Below are 17,660 nucleotides of genomic sequence, written 5' to 3' on the forward strand. Positions count from 1 at the left end.
ATGAATATGGAATTATATTTGTGCAAATACAGCCAGATGTAAAGGTGGGAAAAACCAGGAGCAGATGTTGATTGGGGCAAAACAATGGGTCTGAACTCTGAGGACTTGGAGGATCGAGCGTGCCCTCCAAACGTGTGAAATCCAATCCACCTCAGCGTATAATCATATATATCGCCTCTCGTAATTAGGGAAGTATGGAGCAGAGTTCTGCAGCTGCTGGGGAAGTTTTAGGAGCTGGCTAGACACAACACCCGCCAATTAGACATAGGTTTCAGACAGAGAGGAAACCATACATGTCTGTCACACAACTATACATATGTATAAATATATATATGTCTGGTCTACTATACTGTGCCTTCCCAATACATACTAAAAATACAAAGACAAACAATATCATAGGAATTGAAAATGTATATAATATACATAATATATAATGTATATAATATACAGCATCTTCACATTTGCACTATTATAACTTTTAACTTATGTATGTCTATTTGTTAAATCAAATACTATTTTCCCACTTAAAAAAGTAGTTACATGTTTCGGAAAGAGTTTATCTATAGCAAAAGGGCTCGATTAAAACAATTTTACTGTGAAAAATATCTTACATCAGAGTAAATATATTATAGTAAATATTATATTATTGTATAATAATATTATATTAAATATGCAGGTTCCCCAGCCATCTCATACAACTCAAGTTAGTTCTCAAAAGGCACATTTCTGAGAGTAGCCGATATAGGAGTACATTATGAACGCGCTGTTTGGCCTATGTTAGCCACCGTAGTTCCTTATTCCAAGATGGCGCTCCCGATCAGGGGTAATGTGAAATATCTCCTTCAATTCGTTCAAAATTGTCGTTCTCCAAAAAGACTATTCTGCGCTGGACAATGTGCGGACGGAAAGGTAGTGTGTTTCAAATGCACATTTACTGTATATTAATTTGTTATTGTACACCTTGTATATAGCCTCGTTATTTTTTTGTGTTACCATTTCCTTTTCCAAATTGATTTTATTAACTCTGCATTGTTGGAAATGAACATTTCACAAAGATCCACTACACCTTTTCTATTCGGCGCATGTGACATCAAATTTGATTTGAAATTATGTTTAGACCAGGAGATAACTGTAGGACGCTGTTTTTGACAGTTCATTTTCATGAAACAGTGCTAGTTGATGCAAGGCTTCCTGACATTATCTTGTTGGGAAAATGCATGGTTTATAAACGAAAACGATGTTGTTAATGTATTTAAATTTGTTCAAAAATCCCCCCCCCCCCTACTATTGTTATTTTCCTATTGGTAAAATATTGAGATTATGAGCAATGTGGCTGTGTGGTATTATCCTGCCATTTGTCATATTTGATACAATGGTGCTTCACCACACGCCATTCATCCCGAACTGCTTCAATCAACTTTTTAATCCATCACTCTTCAATTTCCTCAATCTAATTATTTGTTCAATTTCTTGTCTATCATGTAATTCCGATTTTGGCTGCGAATGTGTACAATATCAAATAAACCTAACTACTAAAAACCTTACACTTAAATAGGCAATTAATGTAGTAGTTTTTGCTAGAATGGTGGTCACCAACTCTGGTAATGCAGGCTTTTGTTCTAACTCCCCACTAATGAACTCAATCAGCAAGCCCTCATGTGTATTAGTACTGGGCTGGAACAAAAGTCTGCACACTGAGTAGGCTATTGAGTAAGGCCATGTGTGAAATGCTCAGCAGTTGATATAGCCTAGTGCTATAGACTGCTGTTTCTCGAGGAAATGTGTCCAAATCTAGAGGTCTATAATTATTACATATTTGATCTCCTTAAAATGCGTAATTTATTCTAGGATGGTTTACTGTTTTGAGCTTGCGCTGCACCCTTGACTTGCAATGACACGAGCCCCTTGGATAAATTAATAGACTGTTAAATCCAACAACAATCCGCTAACAATAGTTTTGGCACAGTAAGGATGCTAATTATTGTGTTACGACCCGAGTTATTTTTTAAAACTGATGTACGAGCTGTGGGGCCTTAAATGACTGGCCAGTGGTGCTGAGGAACGGAATGCGCGCTCACCGCCGCTGCATCTGTGTTTTGTTAAGGCTAAGTCTCTCGAGATTTTGGAGAGGTGTGTGCGCGCCGAGGCGGACGGCTAGATGGAAGTGGAGGAACCGAAAGCATCATCACAGCAGTGCTTCATTACCTGAAATAACATCAGAAATGAAGTGTTGGTTTTCATTTGTTTAAATCGCAAATCCGGACACAATGCTCCGAGGTGTGATGTGCGTCAAGACATTGAGCTCGAAAAAGTGTGTTAAATCACAGAACCTCTGCAGACCAATAGAGATTAACTATAAACTGTCACTGATCTAGATCAGCCCATGACGTTTGACTTGGCCTTTTATAAATCTGAGACTATTTAACACATTTTGTAGCCATATTTTCTTAGTAACCTATCCACACATACAATTTATAGTGAGATAGTTTAACTCTTGTGTTTATTCAGCTCCGTCAGTCTACAAAGTCGTGGAAAATGATGGAACCTTTAAATACTAAGGTTGTAAAGGTGAGGATCTGTATTATAGCTCGATTGACATTTAAAGGCAATGTTCCCGCATTCACGGAGACGGTGCATCTGTCAACTCGTTTGGAAATGACCTTTAACGTAAATAGTTAAATGTATTAACACATTTTCTTTAAATCCGCAATATGTACATTTTTGGGAGACCTGACCAAATTCACATAGAAATGTGAATTATAGATCTGTCAGGGTAGCCTGGTGGTTAGTGTTGGACTAGTAACTGAAAGGTTGCAAGTTCAAATCCCCGAGCTGACAAGGTAAAAATATGTCGTTCTGCCCCTGAACAGGCAGTTAACCCACTGTTCCTAGGCCGTCATTGAAAATAAGAATTTGTTCTTAACTGACTTGCCTAGTTAAATAAAGGTAAAATGAAATATAAAATAAAATTGAAAGCAAATCTACAATATTTTTGGTTATTGAAAAGATATTTCACAGCAGTTTAGATGGTAGAATAATTCTCTACAATTGCTTGTTTTGTCACATAAAATAATAAATAAGGCGAACTATTCAAATTTTAGCAACCAGGAAATGGCGGAGCGATTTCTGCATATTGTACCTTTTTGAAGTATTTTGCAGCATGAGAATGTGGGCAGTTGATGCACTTGAATGTACAGCTGGCCAGAGAAGGCCATAATGGTGCATCTATTTTAGGCTAGGGTGTGGTGTAGCAGAACTGATATTACATTCGTTGTTAGGGGCAGAGAGCGAGTAAACTGAGTACAGACTTGTGGCAGCAGCTTTGGGCAGCCATGATTCCTCCTAGCATTGTGTAACATGGTATTCCCTCCCTTCCTCTCTGTCTGCTCCTTAACTCGTCTGTGCTCCTAATGGCTGATATCAGTCATCTCAACCCCACGCTCCAGGAAGAAGGAAGTGACTTCTAATTCGCCTCTGCTCTGCTCAGTTCCAAGTTCACTCACTGTGGTGTCAGCTAAAACCATTAGAGCAGCTCCCTCACCCACACAACAGGGAAAGGGGAACAGGGAAACATCATAGACTTCAAGTTGAGTACATTCATTAATTGCTCTATTTATTTGAAACTGTCAGAAAACCCCACTAATTCTCACCAGTCTCCTCCATCCAGGATAATTAGGTGTGTCAAAGGCCTGCTAGGCCAACCAATGCTTTGCAAATCAGCCATTTGTCCAAACTCCCCCGAATGTCAGCATTTTTTTCTTTCTTCGATGTACCTAAACTGAATTACAGAATAAGTCTGTCTCTAATATGTCTATGTTAATACCCAGGGAGCCTTAAAAGCTTTCCAATCCCATGTCTTAATCTGTGGAGACCCAGACGTTGGACAGAAGGTCTGATGGTTTTTAATTAAGATGTATCTGGAATTGTGCTTTTGTGGCGCGCTCAAGTCAACAAACGCTGCGTGTGCGTGTGTTTCCTGGCAGAGGTTGGCCCTGGCCTCAGTGTTACCATCATTATAGATTGAATAATTTATGAAGTGTCTCCAGGTTATTTTTGCTGTGTTTATGGTATTATTATTTCTAGTCTGTGGAGTAAAATTTCACCACTCCATCATTAACTCATTCAGCCATCTTTTTATAGGCAAATTTAAAACACTCATTACTTAATGCAAAGGCCTATTAATGGTATCAAATGCTGTTGACAAGGACCTAATTTATCCACTGTCTTGATTTGTTCATGGTGTGCCCAACAAAGCTGTAGCTGTAACGGCTTAGCTAGGCCAGGCCCGTAGCTGTATCGGCTTAGCTAGGCCAGGCCCGTAGCTGTATCGGCTTAGCTAGGCCAGGCCCGTAGCTGTATCGGCTTAGCTAGGCCAGGCCCGTAGCTGTATCGGCTTAGCTAGGCCAGGCCCGTAGCTGTATCGGCTTAGCTAGGCCAGGCCCGTAGCTGTATCGGCTTAGCTAGGCCAGGCCCGTAGCTGTATCGGCTTAGCTAGGCCAGGCCCGTAGCTGTATCGGCTTAGCTAGGCCAGGCCCGTAGCTGTATCGGCTTAGCTAGGCCAGGCCCGTAGCTGTATCGGCTTAGCTAGGCCAGGGCTTTATTGGGTAGGCATTAAGCTTGGTCTGATGTCCGACTGTAGCCATAGCTCTGTATTGGGGTAGTCCTGTGCTGGGCTGCCTCCTGGTTATTTTTGGAGTGCTGTCGGTCTCTGTCTGCGGGGAGCACTGTTTTTGAAGGGCCTCCAGTCCCATTAATCAGCCGGGGGACCCCATGGTCTGAGCAGGCCCTGTTCCCTGTCCCGCCTCACTGACACATTCTGTTCCTCTCTCCCTTCTCCTCCCCGCTTTCTGCACAGTATGAAGCACAGAGGAACCTCATCAATCTCACCTGTCCCACACGTCAACCACAGATTTAATCAAACGCTCCGTTTGGGCACCCCACTCCTCCATCCATACCCCTCACAACCCCTTTTTAGAGAACAAATCATCTCTCTTTCACCCATACCTACCTTCTTTCCCTCTCTGGCTTCTCCGTTGCTCTCCTTCACTTTGTTAAGTTCTCTCTGTTTTTTAATATCTTCCTTCTTGCTTTCATTCTACCCCTGTGTTTTCTCTGTGATCATTCACACTTTGTGATCTGATACAGGCTATACACACACACACTGCCCTATCACCCTCTAAAAGTGAGGGTGTACATTAAACACCATTTCCTGCTCAATAGCTCACTGAAGTGGGACTCTGTTGGTCGCCTGCCTTAACAGGTCCCTATGCGAGAGTGGGATGGAGAGAAAGAGGGATGATGGAGAGGGGGGAGACAAAGGAGGTGGTGGGAGCGGCAGGACCAAGGCCTGTTTTAGAGGTTGGTTCAGCATGATTTCTGTGTTTAATGGGATGCCTGGGGTGAGGGTGAACACTGGACCCTGTGTGTCTGTCTCAGTGGGAGACCGAGAGGGACTAAGGCAAACGGACACAAGGACCAGAGAGCATCTAATCCCCACCGCTTAGGCCCAGCTCGAACCTTCCCATGCTGTGACGGATCTGGTCCCACGGAGGGGCTGACGGTACCCTGTGGAGGTGGCCGGTGCCCCCGGTGGAGACTCTGAGAAGTGTTGAAATTGGCATGGTGGAGTTGTGGCCACTGCAGGGGCCGGTCCTCTGGAAGCCCTGTGAGGGGAATGTCAGTGAGCCACTCTCATATGATGTGTGAGGAGAAAAGAAAATCAGTTTCCCAGCCTCTTGCCCAATGGCAATCAAGCTACTCCAGTGATTTATGGTGTTGGCTGGCTAGACACAGACTTAGACAGACAGGCTGCAAGTCAGCAGCCAGACAGCTCAACTGAGATTGGAAGTCCACATAGATGAAGTAGCTCAAGTGATGTAGACCTACACAACATGCTTGGAGGACTGTCAGGAAAGCAGACTCTTCTTTTTGTGGTAACTTGGAGGACTTCCCTTTGGAATGCCTTTGAGAGAACAATCCTTCATTCAATTAAAAATGATTTCTCTCTCTCCCGTTGTAAAGCAATATATTTGTCATCTTTTAAACATTCCAGTGGAAAGATGTCACAGCACTGTACTTTGCACACAATTAATAAGGATTTCTGGCATTCCTCTTTGCACATGCTGTGATCCACATGTGGTCTGGGGGAAACTAGGAGGAGAATTTGGGGAGGAGTTGTGCTGTTCTGTTGAATTTAGGCCACAGGTCTTCTCTGGTTGAATAAGTCATAAAGAAAACAGTTTTTCTAATTAACTGAATCTTTTCCAAAACTTCCATCGATGATTGTTGATGTTTTTCTGCTTAATAGAAGCCGTGCGTTGCATTTCTGTAATGTCATTAGTGTGGTTTCGATGTCAGATGTGATTCACTTTTTCCATCTGTGACGAGTTCTGTCATATTCCTGCTGTGCGCACACACACACACACAACCTCCATCCATCCCTCAGTTTATTTCCATCATTCTCTTACACACTCACACCTGTTATACGAACACGCATCCCGGAAAGTGTCTGTGATTGTGGAAACATGGCCTGAAAGTATACGTAACCCTTCTAGCTGTTGGCATTAGTCACACTCGGTGTGTAATGTAATCACCATATGTTAGATGTGGATGAAGAAACCTTTCGTCACCTAGGCTACGCTGTGGTAGGACAGCATCGTACCCCTCATAGTAAAATATGAGTAGAGGTTACCGATACTGCTACGTGTCATCAACAGGCCCACAGCGGGTGGGAGAGAGGATGAGACGCACAGAGAGAGGGCGAGACAGATTGAGGGGGTTTGGTTACGAATGGGAGAGATATTCTGCATCGTTGACTATTCACCTAGCATCTGATCATTTCAGTTCCTCAAAGAACAGCCGCTTTCATGTTACATTTTTGCCTTAATTATCCCGATATTGTCGCGTTGTCAACATTTAGCATACTTTCCTACGTATCTTAATGTATTTCCTCAACTGTAGTCGCACATGTTAAAGAAAGTTTTAGAATTTTCTCTGACCAAATGCTAAACTGAGCAGAGGTGTCATGCAGGCGTCTGTGATGTGTGAGCCTGATTACCCAGTGGCTAGTTAGCAGTTAGCGTTTACTCTGTTAGTCTGCGATTGTCTCAAATAACACCATTACCATGTCTGCATGGCTAATAGCCTCCCCCAGGGTGAGAGTAGGGGGGGGGTGCATTTGGCATGTCAACGCGAGGTGAGAACACATGAGCCATATTCAGGCCGTCCACACCCAAATCACTCCTGACACCTCTGAAGGGGCCCTCAGCATCAATGGCTCTCTGCTGAAATTACCGCCTCAGTAATAATGACATAAGCACCCAGTTCCTTCCTGCTGGCGCTGAGTGCTTGCCCCGTACTGACCTGGAATCTGATCCCAGAGGGCTGGTCTCAGAGCAGTTATCTGATCCCCTAGGCCAAACAGACAGAGAAGACAAACAGGATGGGACTGGTCTAGGAACTGCTGTTATCTTATCCCAGAGGCTGTGGAAGGCTGTCTGTCCATCACAGAAACTGATTGGGATTCAGAATACTGCTGCTGTTTGCTGAACATACAAGAAATCCTGAGTGTTTTGGTTTTCTGATTAGTTATGATAACCCAAAATACTGTACAATTACCTGCACAATATCTGAGAGTAAGTTCCTAAAGATTTGTCAAGATAAAGAATTTCGGGCCTCCCGGGTGGCATTGTGGTCTAGGGCACTGCATCGTAGTAGGGATATCCTTGTCTCATCGCGCACTAGCGACTCCTGTGGCGGGCCGGGCGCTGTGCACGCTAACCAGGTTGCCAGGTGCACGGTGTTTCCTCCGACACATTGGTGCGGCTGGCTACCGGTTGGATGCGCGCTGTGTTAAGAAGCAGTGCGGCTTGGTTGGGTTGTGTTTCGGAGGATGCATGGCTTTCGACCTTTGTCTCTCCCAAGCCGTACGGGAGTTGTAGCGATGAGAAAAGATGGTAACTACCAACAAAAAATAAAACGGATAAAGAATTTCAAAGATTGCAGCTCAAGTTACACAGCAAGGGATTTCAACCCAATTTTGTTGTTTGCAAGGTATCCAGAATCGATTTTATGACACCTGTTTTCGCTTGTGGTGTAAAGGGTAGTGCACCGATACAATTTCAAGCACTGTGTATAACCAAAACTCAGACAGGCATAGCAGAGTCAGCAGACAGTCCCTCCTAACATACTAAAACAAATTGTTTACGCTTTTCTGCTGAACAGCAGTGCTCTAAAATATAATTAGCCAAGAAACCCCTCAAGTCATAAGGTCCCCTTCCATGCCACCTCCGTACCACAGTATTTGGTGCAGGCCTGGCACAATGTCATATCTAGTAGGAATGGACCAAGGCCAGAACCTAGCAGACTTTATCGATGCCATGGATCAATGGAGTAAGTCAAAGCCAGACCTGAGCATGACAGAACCCAGCAGAACCAGAAACACTATTTACCCACAGATCAGAAAGGGAAGAGTGATCTCTCTCTTTTAGAGGGGAAAGGGCCCATTCCATGGCTTTAAAATAAGGCCTTTGTTTCTGATACACTTTGGTTTATGGCGATCTTGAGTATGACCCCTCTCTCTCTCTCTCCCCCAAATTTGATTTGTGCTCGGACTATATACCTACATTAAATAGGAGGAGTCTTTTTAATTACTCTTATTGGTTTGATAGCCTGCCCTGCTTTCATTGGCAGTTTGTAGTTCATGCTCTGGCCTCATTGGTTCATTTCGTTGGCTGTTCTGTTCTCCCACTGACTGTTAGAGGTACTAGCTATGGAGATAATTCAGCATCTCAATAACAGCTCATCAATGAAAATCAAATCTCTCTTCTACCCCAGGAGCCTTCAGGTGGGCGTGTGTTCTCAGGAATCCAGCCCACGGGTGTGCCCCACCTGGGGAACTACCTTGGGGCTCTGGAGAGCTGGGTGTCCCTGCAGAACCAGTACCCCTCAGTGCTCTACAGCATAGTGGACCTGCACGCCATCACCCAGCCCCAGGACCAAGCCCTGCTGCGGGTTAACATACTGGACATGGCTGCCAGCCTGCTGGCCTGTGGCATCAACCCAGAGACATCTATCCTCTTCCAACAGTCACAGGTTAGTCAGACACGCACACACACAGACCACCATACACCTGCAATCGTGTCACTTCACTCGACCCTCGTTCTGAACAGGGCTGCTACTTCATTTCTCAAAGGAAAAACATCAACCAATTTCTAAAGACTGTTGACATCCAGTAGAAGCGATAGGAATTGCAAGCAACTGCCTTACAATTCTAGATTCCCATTGAAAAACTATTGGAAAGAGTGACCTCAAAAAAACAAATTTCCTGGTTGGTTTGTCCTCTGGGTTTCGCCTGCTAAATAAGTTATGTTATACTCAGAGACCTCATTCAAACAGTTTTAGAAACTTCAGTGTTTTCTATCCACATCTACTAATAATATGCATATCCTAGCTTCTGGGCCTGAGTAGCAGGCAGTTTACTTTGGGAACGCTTTTCATCCGGACGTGAATATACTGCCCCCTAGCCTAGAGAGGTTAAAGTAGCCACCCTTTGCCTTTGACAGCTTTGCACACCCGTGGCATTCTCGCAACCAGCTTCATGAGGTAGTCACCTGGAATGCATTTCAATTAACAGGTGTGCCTTAAGTTAATTTGTGGAATTTTGTTCTCTCATGAGGACCGTCACAGGAAAGGAAGACCCAGAGTTACCTCTACTGCAGAGGATAAGCATGAATCAGGCCTTGATGGTCAAATTGCTGCAAAGAAACCACTACTAAAGGACACTAATAAGAAGAGACTTGCTTGGGCCAAGAAACCCGAGCAATGCACATTAGACCGGTGGAAATCTGTCCTTTGGTCTGATGAGCCTCCACAATCATTCGACCTCAACCCAATTGAGATGAGTTGGACCTTAGAGTGAAGGACAAGCAGCCAACATGTGCTCAGCATATGTGGGAAGTCTTTCAAGACTGTTGGAAAAGCATTCCAGGTGAAGCTGGTTGAGAGAATGCCAAGAGTGTGCAAAGCTGTTATCAAGACAAATGGTGGCTATTTGAAGAATCTCAAATATAAAATATATTTTAATTTGTTTAACACTTTTGGTTACTACATGATTCCATATGTGTTTGTAGTTTTGATGTCTTCACTATTATTCTACAATGTAGAAAATAGTCAAATGAAAGAAAAACCCTTGAATGAGTAGTTGTGTCCAAACTTTTGACTGGTACTCTACATTCTTATGTGGTTTACAAACCGGTAGAAAAGCTGAGCGTTTTTGTGACTTGGCGGTCTGAGCAGGCTGCCTTGGATCTGTTTCCCAGCATGTCAACAAGAGACTGAGCTAGAGCAGTGGCCATTTTGGAACGTATGTTTTATCATGGCAAGCTCAATGTTTACGTAATGCAGCAGCTTTAAAACTCTTATTCTATCACTCTGATCCTTATCTTTGTGTGCTCTGCAAATTCACAGGGATTAGGAAAACACATTCACAGAACACCATTTACTTCAGAGGAAACAACATGAAGGGGGGATAATGATAGATTAACCATATGCACCACTTCAACAGATCAGTTTCAGGGAGGTGTTAGGAATAGAAGTGAATTATGACATTTTATTTTCCCTGGAGACCTACATTTTGTGTTTGTGTCTATCTCTGGAAATGCCTTGTCTGTTTTGATAGTGTGATCATCTGTGATTTTCCTCACACACACACAGCCCTATTTTTATTCCCGTTTAGCTTCATGCCACATATCTTGGCAGTGAAGGGGACCTCCCATCGAACACATGAGCCGGAGTCTGTTCCACATGTACAAATACCACTACCACCCAAAGAAAACACTTGACTTCATTGAAAAAGTGGTTACAAGCCGAAATCAAAAGTGTCTTAAGGGAAGGGCCCTCATCTTGAGAATGGAAAAAGCGTGTGTGTGTGTGTGTGTGGGTGTGGGTGCGAAAGAAAGACCATAGTAAAGTTAGACCCTTTCTTACTGGAATAACAGCAGCAGATCGACAAAGCTGTGAGTTTTATAGGAATATCTTGGCTCCCACCCGCTAATGAAATGAAAGAGCTGTTGATCTACTGTGTAATGACTAAATCAGTCGTCCTATAATGACATAGTCCATAACATTAATAGTAGGGTCTTTGTTTCAGTTACTACGAAAAAAGATCACATTCAATATGAATGAAGTTGTTCATTATGAACCTTCTAAAAAGTATTTTATTGAAACTAGAGCCGTGTCAGTGTGTCCCTCACTCTGCTGTCATCAACCTCTTATCTCACCTTCATCGTCTGGCTGGAATTCTCTACTTACATTCATTCAGTTTAAAATCCTGGTTTAGTTCTGTGCTGTCCTAAATTTAAATCAGACTCTTTAGAATCCGTTTTAAATGGAGAGGGATGGCAGCCACTTTGCCAGTGCCAATAAACTTTCTTTTTTTTTCACACCAATGAGTTGTTGGCCAGGCCCATTGATTTTAGAAAGGACCATGTCAGAAAGAGAAGCATCGGATGGTTGTAGCCTTGTGCAGAGAGGGAGTCATTAAACCAGCCCTGCTAAGGCTTAGGTTATTGGAGTTATTTAATGGCTCTAATGCCTTGATACCGATGTATAATGAAGTATGGCTATTGGCTATGGCCTCTAGGGCAAAAGAGCACCTGCTAAGGTGTGGTGACTCAGAGAGGGGGGTGGGGGGAATCCAGTGTAGTTCCTATCTCTGCCACATGGTGGGGCTAGGCGTCACCCCCACCTGTCCCCAGAGCATCTGAAAGGTTTTTAGTTACAGTATGTTTTGTAGTGGTGGAGAAGTAGCCTGGCTGACTTGACCCATGGGGTCAACAAGACTAGTGGAGAAGAGACTTTGATTTTCATTTTACAGGTAGGCTTTGTCTAACCCCTTACACTTGGCCTATAGGGATAAATTGAAATATTTATTACAGAGGAAATACGGAAGCATATGCATAACCATGCTCTCCTAACTGTCCCAATGAGGAACTAGAGCAAGCACACTTTTGCAACACAGCCCTGCATCCCCGTCTTTACACAATTACTGTTTGCGCAATCCGAAAACGATCTATTATATAACGCAATCTGAGTCAGGTGGCCATAATTTGAAAGCTTGTTCTATTGCCAACATGACTAGCTAAGTTATAAAATACGATCTTAGTGTCAGGCTTTCGCAAGGCAATTCAGAGAAGCAGATCGTAATAGAATGGAGTCATGAGTCCATTCATATGTGTGATCCATGGCAAATTTTCTTAGCAAACAGGCTCGTTCTGTTCAGGACAACCCAGAGTATAACGGCATGTCATCTTTGTAACTGTACATCAGACATAGTGATCATAAATAGTGACACTGTATATTACATGCGTTTTATGATATGGAAATGTGAAGTGCACATTTGGACTCATGGGTGTTTGGCATGCTTGTATGACATCAAAGCGGTATTTATTATAATCCTCAACTTATCAACTATCAACTTTCAAAGTATATAGAGCCCTTGTAATTTACAGCATTTCCTTCACCCAGACCTAAGACAATGTTGCCAAATTAGCCGGAGGATGGGGGCAACTTCTTGATGTGTGCGGTACTCAAGTTCAGAACGGCTTTCAGTCAAAACCAATACGGAGCTGTGAAGCGCAGAGCCTGAGCTCTGACGTCATGTATAGCATGTTACTGTACAGACACTGCATTCCAATTCCTGTGCTTATCTATGTCCAAATCTTTCATTTTTCAACCAGTATATGGATACGATTGGAAAAGACTACAGACAAACAATATTTGGGCTTCAATTATGTTGACTGACTGGTTGTGATGTCTCTTCCACAGGTCTCTGAACACGCTGAACTGTCCTGGATCCTAGGCTGTCTTACCAGTATGCCCCGACTCAGACATCTGCCTCAGTGGAAGGTACAGAACGGCTTGGGAATGCTGTGGACTTTGAAATACGGTGGTAGAACCACTGAATGAGTTTACTTGGGGACAAATCATGAGTTTTTGTAAATTATACATTGATTTCAATGGGAGAATTGTGCTGCGCTCAGTAAATGGGAGAATTGTGCTGATACGTACAATTATTTAGTCAAGTTACAAATGGTGGACAAGTCAATGCTTTTCTTCCATCTTCCTCCATTTTCAGCGTCCTGACTATTGTTTTAGTCCTGTTTGTTTCTCATACCTCACCTGCCAGATATGTTTTATCGTTCTCATAATGACAGTGATTTCCCTGGCCACATGCAGTTTTACTAGGATGCCAGAGGGAAGGAAGGGACAGCCAGCAGTGTTCTGGTTCTACTCAGAAAACACCTTTTGTTTACTCAACCGATGAGTTCATGTCAAACGTGGCAGAAAATGTCCCTTGAATTCAGCCATGTTGGGTTTGTGGGAGTACTCTTCACTCGTAAAGAGAAAATGCCTTCTTAAATATAACCCAACACGCTTTTCTTTTCATGTTCCCTCTCTCCCCCTCCTTTAATTTCTCTTCCTGCTCTCTCTCTCCGCTCTCTTTCTATCCCCTCTCCCCAGATGAAGAGTAAACAGAGGAATGAGGGGAGTGTGGGGCTGTACACTTACCCCGTCCTGCAGGCTGCAGATATTCTCCTCTACAAGTGAGCTCAGTCTCTACAGTACCACATTGTGTCTGTGTGTTGCTGCTGCTAAATGAATAAAATATTTAAGACAATGTTTAGTAAGTTTGGGTTTTCTCCTTTATGTTCTGACAGGTCCACTCACGTCCCAGTAGGAGAAGATCAGGTTCAACATCTGGAGCTGGCTCAGGACCTGGCCCGCATCTTCAACAACGCCTACGGAGACTTCTTCCCTGAGCCACGTGCTCTGCTCAGTAAGTCAGCACACTGTATGATCATTGGTTATATTTGCAGGCAGAGTACTGAACATTTCTCTCGCTCTCACTCTCTGTTTCTCATACATGTGCAGATGCAAATATATACACATACAGAAAGACACATGGCCAGCATGTTCTACCGATGGAGCATGACAGAAAGACACATGGCCAGCATGTTCTACTAATGGAGACTGACGAAGACACATGGCCAGCATGTTCTACCGATGGAGCATGACAGAAAGACACATGGCCAGCATGTTCTACGGATGGAGACCGACAGAAAGACACATGGCCAGCATGTTCTACAGATGGAGACTGACAGAAAGACACATGGCCAGCATGTTCTACGGATGGAGACTCTAAAAGAAAGACACATGGCCAGCATGTTCTACTGATGGAGACTGACAGAAAGACACATGGCCAGCATGTTCTACTGATGGAGACTGACAGAAAGACACATGGCCAGCATGTTCTACTGATGGAGACTGACAGAAAGACACATGGCCAGCATGTTTTACGGATGGAGCCTGACAGAAAGACACATGGCCAGCATGTTCTACAGATGGAGACTGACAGAAAGACACATGGCCAGCATGTTCTACTGATGGAGACTCTGACAGAAAGACACATGGCCAGCATGTTCTACTGATGGAGACTCTGACAGAAAGACACATGGCCAGCATGTTCTACTGATGGAGACTCTGACAGAAAGACACATGGCCAGCATGTTCTACTGATGGAGACTCTGACAGAAAGACACATGGCCAGCATGTTCTACTGATGGAGACTGACAGAAAGACACATGGCCAGCATGTTCTACGGATGGAGACTGACAAAGAAAGACACATGGCCAGCATGTTCTACTGATGGAGACTCTAAAAGAAAGACACATGGCCAGCATGTTCTACTGATGGAGACTGACAGAAAGACACATGGCCAGCATGTTCTACAGAAGGAGACCGACAGAAAGACACATGGCCAGCATGTTCTACTGATGGAGCCTGACAGAAAGACACATGGCCAGCATGTTCTACAGATGGAGACCGACAGAAAGACACATGGCCAGCATGTTCTACTGATGGAGACCGACAGAAAGACACATGGCCAGCATGTTCTACGGATGGAGACTGACAGAAAGACACATGGCCAGCATGTTCTACGGATGGAGACTGACAGAAAGACACATGGCCAGCATGTTCTACGGATGGAGACTGACAGAAAGACACATGGCCAGCATGTTCTACGGATGGAGACTGACAGAAAGACACATGGCCAGCATGTTCTACGGATGGAGACTGACAGAAAGACACATGGCCAGCATGTTCTACGGATGGAGACTGACAGAAAGACACATGGCCAGCATGTTCTACGGATGGAGACTGACAGAAAGACACATGGCCAGCATGTTCTACAGATGGAGACTGACAGAAAGACACATGGCCAGCATGTTCTCCATCCTTATGGCCAACATAAAAGCATAAGATGTTACCAACCATGCGTGTAATGGGGTTTTGATTAAAGGACTGTTCCTGTCATCTTATCTGAGAACTAGAGTGATAATCAATTTTTTTTTGGGGGGGGGGTGCTCTGTCCTCAAGATGACTTGGTGTGTGTGTTGAGATGAATAGATGTGTGTGTGTATTACAGGGGTTGTCAGCAGTTTGACACCTGTCAATCATCAGCTGCATCTTTGAAACCAAATTAAAGATGTCCTCTTAAATCACCCTGAAACTAAGAGCTTATCAGGATATGGATCCTCACACCCCCTCTTCACCCTCTATTACCACCCCCCCATGCACACTGACTTCTCTGCTCACAGCATACTGCCAGGACCTGGTTCTTATGGTGACATGATTCAAAAGGGATTCATTTGAAGCAAGGGTATCATGCATACATCCACCTTTTAATAAGAGACTATAGCCATATCGCTGCCTAACACAACCCAGCCTTAACAAGACCTATTCTCTTTCATCCCAATCAGGCTCCACGCGGAAGGTGAAATCCCTCCGTGACCCCTCCTCCAAGATGTCCAAATCAGACCCCCAGAAGATGGCCACTGTCAACCTCACCGACTCTCCCGACGACATCGTCCTCAAGATCCGCCGCTCCGTCACAGACTTCACCTCTGAGGTGACATTTGACCCTGAGGTTCGTCCGGGCGTGTCCAACCTGGTGCTGATTCATGCGGCAGTGGCGGGGTGCACGGTAGAGGAGGCAGTAGGGTGGGCCAAGGGGCTGGACACAGGAAAGTACAAACAGCTGGTAGCGGATGCCGTGGTGCAGCGGCTCACACCAATCAGGGAGGATATTGAGAGGCTGAGGGGGGACAGGGGGCACCTGGAGAGGCTGCTGGCCCATGGAGCCCAGAGGGCCAGGGAGCTGGCTGCACCTGTACTCAAGGAGGTCCGCCACAGAGTAGGCTTCTGCTGAGGGGAAAAGGGGGGATCAAATTGCCTGTTTTCTATGGTTTGTCAATTAATGAATTTAATTTACTTCTGAATAATCCCAATCCAGAAAGGGTGTGTGTGTGTGAGTGAGAGACTGGAAGATTGGCTATGGTGCTTGACTATGTGTTGTCATTTATGAGGCTCTGTGCCTTGTTTCATAATGCTTTTTAAAAAATGTATTTAAACAATAAATATGTGCAGTATGCTCTGTGGGTTTCTCAAGCTCTATCACACACACACACACACACACAACACACACACCTTCCCTTCATGGCCTTCATCAGACAGTCTGTGTAGTGAGTAGGCTAATGCCCTGTCAATAGTAGGCATTCTGCCTGTTCAGTTGTGGGCTCTGGTCTATAGATGAAGATGGAACATGTAGAAGAGCTCAGCCTCACTGTGATACTTGGATAGACTAACCTGCGATCTGGACTGCTTAGGATAATATTTTTACACTCTGTGGTTTATCCTGATATTTTCTCCCACAGTCCTGGTGATGAAAAACAACCCTCTGTGGGAGCTGGACAAATATGGCAGAAAATAGTCTATTCATAATAGCCTACAATGACTAAGGAGTAGGCTACCAAATGTAATTTAATACATGCAATATATTTATATATTCAAGGATCTTTCAGTATAAAACATAGAATATATTTTATAAGATCATTTTAATGTAATCTAATCTAGCATGAGAAATAAAAATGGGTTTATTAGAATTTCTAATATTTTTACGAAGGAGGTCGACTTGATTTTGTATTTTTAGTCTACCTCGGCTGAATCTCCTCTCGGATTTATATTCGATCCAGACGTCATCTGTGCCCAGAATATGTCCTGGTTGGTAGGCCTATCCGATAGTTGTGTCTTGATGGTATAGGCTAAAAACTCATAGGAAAATAGCCTGAACCTCCAAAGCTGCTGAAATACTCTGAAAGGACGGAAAGGCACTTTAATCCGCAACACGTAGCCGGACTCAGGCTACTTTATGAAGTGTTAGATGAATTTCATTACAATAGAAAACAGTAACGGAGGCAAATGCAGGTTCAAGTATTTAGTATTAATCTTATTTGTCACTAAAAACAAACATTGAGGTTTTGTATTCATGTTTTATTTTAAATTGTTTGACTTTGTACTATAATAGTTGGCTAATTGATTTAGGCTACTCATAAGTTTGAAATAACATTGTACCCCTTAACTAATCATTTTTTATTTCTTAGTATGTAATGAATTAATCTCAGAAATCCATTAGCCAAAGTTTGGTTAGGCTATTGATAGTCCTGGCAGTGTGCTGTGAGCAGACAAGTCAGGGTGCATGGGGGTGGCAATTGTCTTTTTTCAGAGCAATAAATCACATTCAGAAACCAAATACACTGTCA

At 43.7% G+C, this 17,660-nt stretch overlaps 1 protein-coding gene across 1 annotated transcript; it reads left to right on the top strand.

Moving 5' to 3' along the window:
- Window positions 1-772: 772 nt before the first annotated feature.
- Window positions 773-16,492, top strand: wars2 (tryptophanyl tRNA synthetase 2, mitochondrial). Its single transcript, XM_020459361.2, has 6 exons — window positions 773-909; window positions 8,836-9,093; window positions 12,826-12,906; window positions 13,522-13,604; window positions 13,719-13,837; window positions 15,822-16,492. The coding sequence occupies exons 1-6, from the start codon at window positions 775-777 to the stop codon at window positions 16,268-16,270; spliced, it is 1,125 nt and encodes a 374-aa protein (XP_020314950.2). The 5' UTR covers window positions 773-774; the 3' UTR covers window positions 16,271-16,492.
- The last annotated feature ends 1,168 nt before the right edge of the window (window positions 16,493-17,660 follow it).

This window comes from Oncorhynchus kisutch, linkage group LG2, assembly GCF_002021735.2.
Source record: "Oncorhynchus kisutch isolate 150728-3 linkage group LG2, Okis_V2, whole genome shotgun sequence".
NCBI lineage: Eukaryota > Metazoa > Chordata > Actinopteri > Salmoniformes > Salmonidae > Oncorhynchus > Oncorhynchus kisutch.